We start from the raw sequence: 12,042 nt of genomic DNA, 5'->3' as shown, positions 1-12,042 counted from the left end.
GGGTCATTTATCAAACTGGTATAAAGTAGAACTGGCTTAGTTGTCGATAGCAACCAATCAGATGCCACCTTTCATTTTCCAAAGGAGCTGTCAAAAATCAAAGGTGGAATCTGATTGGTTGCTATGGGCAATTAAGCCAGTTCTACTTTACACCAGTTTAATAAATGACCCCAATAATTTTTATATATACATTGGTAAACAAATTCTAAAGGTGGATTTAAACCAGAAAAACTTCAAAGGCTGGCAAAATGAATAGGCTCTTTTCCCTGACCCCCTTCTCCCCTTCCCTTCCACCTCAGCCTCACCATGAACTGAGGAGCATGCATGTTTCTTTGAATGTAAAAATAAAGATAGCCACTTAAGTCCCAACAGATTTAAGATCACAAAAAAATAATATATTAGAGGAAGATGGGGGAAAAGGAAAGGGTGACCATAAAGAGAAGCTGCAGAGTGTGATTTGGTCATTATGTATGTCGCCACATAAAATAGGCATTTTACTGTAATATTGTGCATCTTTTATGTGTTTATTGTGTATAAAGAATGATGGTTTTTCATCTATTAGTCTCCATTAGCTCCTTTATTATGTAAATTGAACATATTCCTACAATCTATTTAAGTTGGGGGCAGCGCTATACCCCATAGCGGTACCTAAAATCCTAATTTAGCTATATGATGTTGTTAACAATTCTGAGGTAAAAAAGGATTGGATAGGTGTCCTAATTTTATCCCAATGCTCGTGTAAGGTAAAGCTATCTCCAATTTCACCAGTTCCTTTCCCAACTCTGAGTCCCCACACCCCCTCTGTTAATGCTATCTAGCTATTGGCTGTAGCATTAAAGTGACAGTACAAGGAGGTTAAATAAAGCAAATTCTTCGAGGAGGCTACTTTTAGGCTTCCAGGAAGACGACCTAAAATAAAAATGAACATAAAATATTCTACATTTATTTTTAACCAGATAGGTCTTGAAATTGGTTATATGTACTTCACACCCTTTTTTTAATGATTCCTTATTATATCAATATTCACATATATTAACATTTTTAACGCTTATTACATTTTCTTAACCGCAATTCCTCCTAAATCTCATGACATGAAAAAGAAAAAGGAATTTTTATTTCATACACACAGGATAAATGCTGTAAGGGGCTCAATGATCTTTTCGTCTTGAAATTATCTCCACTAGTTCTACATTGTGTATTACCGCTGCCCTATTCGTAATTCTTTTCCAAGTAATTACAGATAACGCTCTACTAGATTTACCACTTTATTGCCATTTCCCTTTTTGACAATAAAAAGCTTTCAAGATAACCAATTTCATTTGAAAAGTTCCGTCAATCCCTCGCTTATTTCCAAAAATGCAACCTTCTATATCTAATGGAATGGGTACTTGAAAGATAGAAGATATTGGAGGGGGGAGGGAATTTTTTTCAGGTTTTATCCTCTCCTCACTTTTGAAAAAAAAATTGGGGTAATTAAAAGACCTGAGCTTCTTATCAAATGTATTAAATTTGGTGCAGCGTACTATTTTCTTATTAAAGCGGGTTTCTAGGCTCCCGATGTTGATGACCTATATCTAACAAGCTTGGATCATGTTGATCACATCAGCTCTGGCATCTTAGACATTTGATCGAGGGTCCCGTAAAAAGTTATGCCATATAATTCAGCATGGGTACCATTCTGAGCAGGGTTGGACTGGCCCACCAGAGTATCTGAGGATCCTCCAGTGGGCCCAAGCTCTGACAATAATGGACCCCTAATACAACAGGACTCTTTAGGTCCTATATAAACAGAGTTTTGGCCATCAGAATTATTTCCTCTGGTGGGCCCAAGGAACATCAGTCTGACAATGATTGTGAGGGTCTTTGGGACTCATTTTTAAGCTCCTTAGGAATTAAATTCAGTTCCTATTGAGTGTAAATTTATGAAAGAGGTTGTCCCATCTGGGTCATTGATTGATGGTATATCGCTAGGATATGCCATCAATGTCAGAAGGACCTCCTTCTGTCTCCAGAATTCAGATCCTGAAGTGAAGGAGAACACACTGCGCATGCACAGTGTGCTCTAGATTCATCATTACGGGAGTTCCAAAAGTAGCCAAGCAAGTGTGCTCAGCTGTTCTTGGAAGTTTTATAGGGGGGAATGAATAGTGCACAGTCCTTCACTGCTATGGGACTGTCGTAAATAGCCTAGCCGGTGCTTGGTTATTTTCATAACTCCCATAGCAATGGGCCCTCCCTCACTGCGGTGTGTTCTCCTTCACTTCAGCAGCCTGTTTCTGGAGATAGGGGCAAGTCCCACCTAGGGCCAGGTGGGCCAACTCCAGTTTTCTGGTGTATAAAAGTAAAAAATGTGAGCACATGCCATATTTGTAATAAAAGTTTCAACTATTTAATTCTCTCACCATTCAAAAGCTGGTTAGAAAAGTGGGCACGGGGGGTGGTGATACTATTAATTTTGCAGATTTACTATGATTTATACAAAAATTTGTCCTAAATTCTGATATCAAGCATTAATTTCAATCTCTTTTGCACAGTCTGGCGAAGATGCTGCATATGTATTAAGAGGCATGCGCTATTTAATTAATTTGGTGCAACTTTTTTCAGTGTACTTGTTTTAAGACTTGCTCGTGAAAAGCCAGTCTTAGTAAAGCCACTCAGTTCTATACGCCAATTAATATATAGAAGCATGCATTTAAATAATCAAATTATAGTACTGCACCTGCACCTGAATTATGGTGGACTCACTTTGTTGCCTGTTCGTTAGAACCTGCTGAGCTCCGTCTCCATCCCATCAGTCCTTCTCATTGCTTTGGCTGCCCAAGCACAACCCCACAGGCCATGTCTCACTTGTCTTCTTGTGTCGTCGCAGTGTCTCATTTTGTTTAAGTGTTGTGTTTGTCACCCCTCTTTTGTTGTAGGAAAGCAGCAGGATGGGGCAGTGGAGAATATTCAGAATAAAGGTAATGTGCCAGAAGTAACAACGACAAGAACTCATCGATTAGCTCTTCGTCAATGTAGTCAAACGTGGAAGTTAACTTTTAGATAACGTGCCATTGTCTGTAAAGATGATATCTGACCATTGACCATTTTTAAGTCAGGCACTAGAGATATTTCCAGCGCGAGCTCTAGATATTGTTATGAAGCACCCATAGTGGATGTCACTACCCTACTCAATCCAAAGGGAACTCTCCCATCATTTGGCAGGTCCTCAGTTCCTAACCAAAAGTTTGGGTTGAGCACTTTGGTTGGGGCAGTAGACCTAGATGATACCTTATATCTTGGTTCGTTATTAGCCCAAATCACATCTAATTATCTAGTCTAACCAAATTTATTAAGTACTCTTGCCCATGAGAGGAAAAAACTTTCAGAGGAACGTTCGGCCAATCATCGGCCTATCTAAACAACCCACCAGTCAACCAATATATGAGCAAATTATTCTTTGTTGGGTGATTGTATGTTTAAAATCAGTAGCTTCCAAAATAATCCCAGAAGACATGCTGCTGACAAAATCTTTTATCCCCAATTCAGTTTGTATAAGTCCATGAAAAGACCCTTAACATCCTAAGGACCTTCAATGTACATGTATGCCAGAAGTCTGCACTTTAAGATGGTGCCTGCTCAGGAGCTGAGCAGGTGTTGGAGCCGCTGGGTCCCTGCTGTTTTACACAGCAGACACCCAGAGTAAGAGTCTGTGATCAGCAATACCACCGATCATGGACATTTAACTCCTCAGATGCTGTGGCTAATTGCGACCACAGCATCTGAGCAGTCTTTCCCTAGGAGAGGTGCACTCCCAGGGCCCAAATGACTCCCCCATGCCAAGATCAAGGGAGCCATTCGGTTGCTGTAGCAGACTCAGGAGCCTAAGACCTTTTGGGGGATACAAGGCCTGCCATAGAGGTGTTCCTAAGGAACACAGTAATTCTCCCATAGGCTGCAAAGGAAAATTTTAGCAGTCTATGGGATAAGCGGTCAGCCGATCACATGTCCCCTAGGGGACAGGATAGGAGATAACTATTAGATTAATGGGGGTCCTACAGACCAGGGGCTCGGTACCCCCCACAGTCGCACATGCTGGTGACCGCTCATTCGTTTCTATGGGAATTCCTTGGTTCGGCTATCCCTGGAACTCCCATAGAAATAAATGCAACGCCCGCCGCATGTTCGACTGGCCGATCTGATCTCTTCTGGGTAGCTGAAGACCCTTTTGTGTTTTCTAAGCTGTCATATTAATCCTTACACCCGATCACTGATTTCCTGGATCACATCTGCAACGGGGTGGAGGGTAGTGCTTGTTTATAAAGGAAACAGTCATAATGATGTATGGATATATCCCTTTCATAGGATGAAAAGACCTTTGAGTGTTCTCTCAGCTGTTATATTAATGATCATCAATTATGTGTATCCCATCCATAGAGGGAAAATAACTAATCCAACACTGTGCATCTGTACTCCCCAAGATTTTTACTCAGGTACCATTTACCATTTTATATTCAGGCTTGTCGAAAGCCTTAAGACTTGTCCCTTCTGTAAGGCAGCTGGCTGCAGCAGGAGCCCTCCTCCTCTGCCCTCTCTCTACTTTAGAAGTACATAGCAATTACAGAAGATCTCTTAGTGTTCTCTCTGCAAATAAGTAATCCAGCACTGTATAGCTGTATTACTCAAGATTCTCGCTCAGGGCCAATACTTGTTGATGAAGGTCGGAGGACCCCTTTATCCTTCACCAGTTGTTTGTCAATAAACATTTACCGATTTCCCATTACCATTCAGATGCGTTCGTATATTATTTTACTGTAAGCTGCTATTGATCAGTCCCTCTCAGTGGAAGAATGGCCTTACAGCTACGTTTTTTTTTTCTCCCTCTTAAACATTTATTTTCGCACAATGGCGTGATCACAGCATGGAGACCCTCAACCAATCAGGCTACTCATTCTTGCCTGCCCACTTCATAACCGAGGAATGAGACACAACAGGGTGTGTTCTGTTGGAGCGAGAAGGCTTGACAGGGCTCCTATTGTGGGCCTGCATTTATACGCCTCAGGTGCGTTGTTTTGGTAGAGGCCTGATGGTCGAATAGCGGCCTCCGTTGAGCAACATAATTGTGTGACAACAATGCCGTCTCGGTAGGGCACTCTGGCAGCTTAAAAATGGATATGAGGATTTGAAAATATTCACACTTCCCGGTGGAACACTTGCAATTACAGCTTAAAAATATTAAGGTAGCGTTAAAAAGATTCAGGTTGGACACACAGTCCTTGACGCACATTCCTTAGGTGAATAATCTGACTTCCATTGTGAGCCATCGACAAAATGTTCTAAAGTTAGCTGGTGGAAACAGAACGCGCAGGAAGGTGCTGTGATCAAGGCTATCGGTTTATGATAGTCACAAAAATGTTACGCCCCTCTTGATTGGGTATTTCTTTTTAGGGGAATCTAGGGAAAAGTTCTACAGAAGGCGCCTTAGGTAAAGTTCTTCACTGTGAAGTGTCTCATCTCTCTGCAGTGCCCCCGAAGGTGAAATGAAGTATTGCCCAATTTCAACTGAAATCAATGGATTGTCTCTGTACTACAAAAACATACGCTATAATTAGTGTTGGGCGCGAATATTCGAATCGCGAATATCGGCACTTCGAGAATTCGCGAATATTTAGAATATAGTTATATACACTCACCTAAAGAATTATTAGGAACACCATACTAATACGGTGTTGGACCCCCTTTTGCCTTCAGAACTGCCTTAATTCTAAGTGGCATTGATTCAACAAGGTGCTGATAGCATTCTTTAGAAATGTTGGCCCATATTGATAGGATAGCATCTTGCAGTTGATGGAGATTTGAGGGATGCACATCCAGGGCACGAAGCTCCCTGTTCCTACCACATCCTAAAGATGCTCTATTGGGTTGAGATCTGGTGACTGTGGGGGCCATTTTAGTACAGTGAACTCATTGTCATGTTCAAGAAACCAATTTGAAATGATTCGAGCTTTGTGACATGGTGCATTATCCTGCTGGAAGTAGCCATCAGAGGATGGGTACATGGTGGTCATGAAGGGATGGACATGGTCAGAAACAATACTCAGGTAGCCCGTGGCATTTAAACGATGGCCAATTGGCACTAAGGGGCCTAAAGTGTGCCCAGAAAACATCCCCCACACCATTACACCACCACCACCAGCCTGCACAGTGGTAACAAGGCATGATGGATACATGTTCTCATTCTGTTTACGCCAAATTCGGACTCTACCATTTGAATGTCTCAACAGAAATCGAGACTCATCAGACCAGGCAACATTTTTCCAGTCTTCAAGAGTCCAATTTTGGTAAGCTTGTGCAAATTGTAGCCTCTTTTTTCTATTTGTAGTGGAGATGAGTGGTACCCGGTGGGGTCTTCTGCTGTTGTAGCCCATCCGCCTCAAGGTTGTGCGTGTTGTGGCTTCACAAATGCTTTGCTGCATACCTCGGTTGTAACGAGTGGATATTTCAGTCAACATTGATCTTCTATCAGCTTGAATCAGTCGGCCCATTCTCCTCGGACCTCTAGCATCAACAAGGCATTTTCAGCCAACAGGACTGCCGCATACTGGATGTTTTTTCCCTTTTCACACCATTCTTTGTAAACCCTAGAAATGGTTGTGCGTGAAAATCCCAGTAACTGAGCAGATTGTGAAATACTCAGACCCGCCCGTCTGGCACCAACAACCATGCCACGCTCAAAATTGCTTAAATCACCGTTCTTTCCCATTCTGACATTCAGTTTGGAGTTCAGGAGATTGTCTTCACCAGGACCACAACCCTACATGCATTGACGCAACTGCCATGTGATTGGTTGACTAGATAATTGCATTAATGAGAAATAGAACAGGTGTTCCTAATAATTCTTTAGGTGAGTGTATATTCGTATTTTCGAATAGTCTAGATTTTTTTTTTTTCATCTGAACCCATGATTCCTCCCTGCTTCTTGCTTGTGGGCCAATGAGAAGGCTGCAATGTCTTTGTCTGAGCTTAGCAACATCTCTAGCAACCAATAGGAAAGTTGCCCTACCCCTTATTATATAAGAACCTCCCCAGCGGCCATTTTCTACAGTTTTTTAAAGTTCTGAGAGAGAAACAGCAGTGTCATTGCTGTGCTCTGTACTCATTACATTAGATAGACAGTTAGATAGCTTATATATATAATACAGATAGTTAGTGGTAGATAGTCAGTGTAGGTTATATCCTGATATAGTGTAGCTGTTGCAGTGCAGGGTGTTAGGTAGTGTTATAGGGATTACTGTTTCTCTGCTGTCCATACATACAGGCTACAGACACAGTGCTGTGATGTCACAACAATACTTAGTGCACCAATCTGTAATATGTAGTCAGACCTGATAAAATGTGAAGTTTCACGTATTGCGCCAAAATATTCGCATCATTAGTGCCAATTAGCGCAATTGCGAATATATATTGGAGCACTGTAATCTGCATATAAAGTCATTTTTTAATGTTCTGCCGTGCCAACCATTTTCTCCAGTCTCAAGAAACTTCTAGCAGCTTGGAAAATCTAGCATTACGCGAATATTACATTGCCGGTTTTCACAATCAAGAAAATAATCGCGAATTCGCGAATATATGATGAATATTCTACAAAATATTAAAATATTGCCCCTGCCGCTCATCACGATCTATAATAAAGAATATAGAGTATTGGGGAGTCTGCTTTTTTTTTTTTGGGCAGCCAATTTATGTAATGGCGCACGTCATATTGATAAATTTGTCACACAAATGACATAATGATTTCCTTGTGTAAATTCTAATCATATATTTATTACAAAGGTTCCTCCGTTTGTACTCCACTAAGGAGTACTTGTGTCTTATTTTTTGTGATTTATATTATTTTTCCCCCAAAAACTAAATTGCAATAATAAATCTATACCTAAGAATGTAGCCCCACCCCAAAAAACATCTTAATGCAAACTGATGGGCATGGCGCCAGAAGTACAGGCAAAATGGAGTTGACCCAGTAACTAGGTATAAATATATTAGGTGTCAATCCAGATATCTGTCTAATGATAATGGCATCCACTACATCTATAGGAAATGTGTCACACCCATTATAAGGAAGGGTTCTTTACTGTAAGAGCTGCGAGACAATGGAAAGCTTTGTCTGAGACAAATCCATCGAAATAGCTTAATTCTTTTAAGATCCTAATATTATAAGTTATGGGTACTCGGTTGTGGGAGATGGGCAGGGATTTATAATGACGATGACATCATTACTCATTGGGCTTTAGGTCAAAACGCTCTTTAGTCCCGAGTAGATTTGTCGGTGCTGTTTATAGCATACCGTTCAGGGTTGCTGAAGTTTAATTCTAATGGACATCTTCCCTTCATGTATAAAGTCACACATTCCAAGGTGGGAAATGATTACACAAGCTTTGATGTCTGCCCTCTTTATGGTTGCGGAGAGAAAGGAAAAACGCGGCATGGAACATTTTAACATATTCTTCTTCATTGCTATAAAACGGCATGTCCAGTCATGAGACCTTCTTCACAGTGATAGAGAAGGTCCATGTGAGGGTCTCAAGTTCAGTTCCTAAAGCAAGATGATCCAGATACCTCTACATGGTCAATAGCGTCACTGTCCTGGCTGAGGGCTAAACCAAAGTAGGAGAAGGCATCTGATCAAACATAATGGGGCAGATTTATTAATCCTATAGGTGGGGCAAACTTAGACCTGCACCAGATTTATCACAGGGGCTCAGGCTGGATAAAATTTTGGTGCAGGTCTACCCGTTTATGTCTAACTGTATGCCAACTATTGGTTGGCTTATCTTGAAACCAATTTTCTACAAGAATTTTGGTGCTAAATGTTGCATGTTAGGCCCATACCCCTTTTCCAGTAATCCATATCCCCTTATCACACTAGGTGCAAGAATTTCTCAAGAACTAGATAAAGGTGCCAAATTGTGCCACTTTAAACCAAATTGCACCCAATTTTGGCAAAGTTAATAACAATAACTAGGGGTACTGACATTACTACATGTGGGCCAATATTTTTTGGAAGTTAACTAGAAAAACAGCACATATGATGAAAAGTAGAAACGTAGAATATACAAAAACTTTACAAGACAATCACAAAAAATAGTCTTTCAAAAAGTTTCATAAAGTGCTCAAATAACTATATCCCAAAAATACCGCCATACAGTGAACAAGTGATAAGCACATAAGCATTTAAGGAGAGTGATAAAGTCTCTTAATTGGTGAAGTATTTGTCCGGATCACCCAGATCTGTCATTGCCGTAACCAGTGTTAGTACTCGGGGACTCCTATGATCGGACCTGTCTAAACACTCCACCGATCAGCTGAAAAACGAGCACTCGGTCTGATCAGAAATTTTATGTAGCCAGAAGAACTATTGTTTGTCTGCAGCACATCTCCGCATGTAAACAGGGGATGTGCCGACAATAATGTGGATACTGCATGGAACGTCCATCCTCCTGTGCAGTTTGTATAGGATTCTGTAATGGCCCTTTAAGTGAGCACTGATCCAAAGAGTTTCAATCGGCAGACATTATGGCCATATCAGGCTGTGTAAAAACTTAATATTTAGGAATTTATTCATATCTTAACCAAAATTATTTGCATTCAGAGAATTCTTTTAAAACATTTAGGAGATGTTGATACACTCTGGTGTTCCAAATCAATGTACCCCCAGGGGGTTAATATCCACGCGTGGCTGAGAGACTGGACACTGACACAGAAGTTGGTCAAAGCAATCTCTAACTTACACATCTTTAACAGAGACAATTCAATTCATACAAGGTTATGTCTATACATCTTTTTTGTACCAGTTGCGGTTTGAACCCCTGCCCCATGGTCAAATGGTATGGCCCATGTATTAGTTCCGTGAGTTGCATCCATGGGATAACTGAATAGGACGAAGCATGGCATCAGTCAAGTCACCCTCTTGTGTGTGACCCTTGGTGTATAGATGTGCTGGATCATTAATGCAGGAGCCATCAATGGACTAGCCTTGGTGTATAGATGTGCTGGATCATTAATGCAGGAGCCATCAATGGACTAGCCAAAAAAGGACTAAACATGCCATTGATCATGTAACCCCCACGCATCATGGACCCAATGTATGTAATCTAATCTTTAATTTTTTGGTTTGGTTGTTTTTTTTTTTAGCTAAAAAGCAGGATGGTGCCGTTGCCATGGAGATGCAGCCACTGAAAAGTGCAGAAGGTGGAGAAATGGAGGAGCGGGAGAAGAAAAAAGCCAGTATTCCCAAAAAGGAGAAGTCAGTGTTACAGGGGAAACTCACCAAGCTGGCGGTGCAAATCGGAAAAGCAGGTAAATTTGGCATGGCAGTTATAGATAAAACGGATGCCATGATAATACATTTTACTCCTTATGGTCTACATACGAGAGAACAAGCAGCCATTTTGTAAGCCTATTCTATATTTAGCAGGCAAAATTATTAAGCTCTGCTGAGTAGCCTTTTGTTATTTTTACACTGTTTCATAATTGCAGCCTAAATTGCAAGGCAATTTATTTGTTCAATAAGATCCTCTGTGCAGTCTAGGAAAACTGGGGAAGGATTTGGTTGTTGGACAGTTGGGACACACAGTAGACCTGAGGAAGGAGTGGTCTGACACACAGTAGAGATAAGGAAAGAGTGGTCTGACACACAGTAGAGATGAGGAAAGAGTGGTCTGACACACAGTAGAGATGAGGAAAGAGTGGTGTTACACACAGTAGAGATGAGGAAAGAGTGGTCTGACACACAGTAGAGATGAGGAAAGAGTGGTCTGACACACAGTAGAGATGAGGAAAGAGTGGTCTGACACACAGTAGAGATGAGGAAAGAGTGGTGTTACACACAGTAGAGATGAGGAAAGAGTGGTCTGACACACAGTAGAGATGAGGAAAGAGTGGTCTGACACACAGTAGAGCTAAGGAATGAGTGGTCTGACAAACAGTAGAGCTGAGGAACAAGTGGTCTGACAAATGGTAGCGCTGAGGAAGGAGTGGTCTGACACACAGTAGAGCTGAGGAAGATGTGGTCTGACACACAGTAGAGATGAGGAAAGAGTGGTCTGACATACAGTAGAGATGAGGAAGGAGTGGTCTGACACACAGTAGAGATGAGGAAAGAGTGGTCTAACACACAGTAGAGATGAGGAAGGAGTCGTCTGACACACAGTAGAGCTGAGAAAGGAGTGGTCTGACAAATGGTAGAGCTGAGGAACGAGTGGTCTGACAAATGGTAGAGCTGAGGAAGAAGTGGTCTGACACACAGTAGAGGTGATGAACGAGTGGTCTGACACACAGTAGAGCTGAGGAATGAGTGGTCTGACAAATGGTAGAGCTGAGGAAGAAGTGGTCTGACACACAGTAGCGCTGAGGAAGAAATGGTCTGACATACAGTAGAGCTGAAGAAGGAGTGGTCTGACACACAGTACAGCTGAGGAAGTAGTGTCTGACACATAGTAGAGCTGAGGAACGAGTGGTCTGACACACAGTAGAGCTGAGTCCAAAAAAAGCAATGGAGGCAGCATGTCCGGTAAAAAAAACCTTTAATGGGCACCGCCAAGTGAACTTAACGTGCAAAAGTTGTGACATTTCGGCCGCTTCACGGCCGCTTTCGGCCGCTTCACAGTAGGCTGTGAAGCGGCCGAAACGTCACAACTTTTGCACGTTAAGTTCACTTGGCGGTGCCCATTAAAGGGTTTTTTTACCGGACATGCTGCCTCCATTGCTTTTTTTGGACTCATTATGAGGGAGCCCCGATGAATCTTGGACTCCAGGTGGGCTGCTGCATTTCGGTTGACCGCAAGATCTGGTGAGTGCGATTCCAACACTTTCATTTATAACACAGTAGAGCTGAGGAAGGAGTGGTATGACACACAGTAGAGCTGAGGAAGGAGTGGTCTCACACACAGTACAGCTGAATAAGGAGTGGTCTGACACACAGTAGAGCCGGGGAAGGGGTGGTCTGACACACAGTAGAGCTGAGGAAAGAGTGGACTGACAAATGGTAGAGCTGAGGAAGGAGTG

The 12,042-nt window shown here is 41.9% G+C and overlaps 1 protein-coding gene across 2 annotated transcripts in view; it reads left to right on the top strand.

The window, feature by feature from the left end:
* The window catches only part of ATP2B3 (ATPase plasma membrane Ca2+ transporting 3), a 121,990-nt gene that overhangs the window by 63,619 nt on the left and 46,329 nt on the right, over positions 1 to 12,042 (top strand). For both annotated transcript variants that reach the window (XM_044305820.1, XM_044305819.1), the window contains exon 6: positions 10,171 to 10,335. In XM_044305820.1, coding sequence (XP_044161755.1) covers positions 10,171 to 10,335 — 165 coding nt within the window. The remainder of the gene's footprint in view (positions 1 to 10,170; positions 10,336 to 12,042) is intronic.

Source organism: Bufo gargarizans, chromosome 9 (genome assembly GCF_014858855.1).
Source record: "Bufo gargarizans isolate SCDJY-AF-19 chromosome 9, ASM1485885v1, whole genome shotgun sequence".
NCBI classification, from domain to species: domain Eukaryota; kingdom Metazoa; phylum Chordata; class Amphibia; order Anura; family Bufonidae; genus Bufo; species Bufo gargarizans.
Note: the sequence above shows the minus strand (reverse complement) of the source record. Positions and strands in the feature narration are given on the sequence as shown.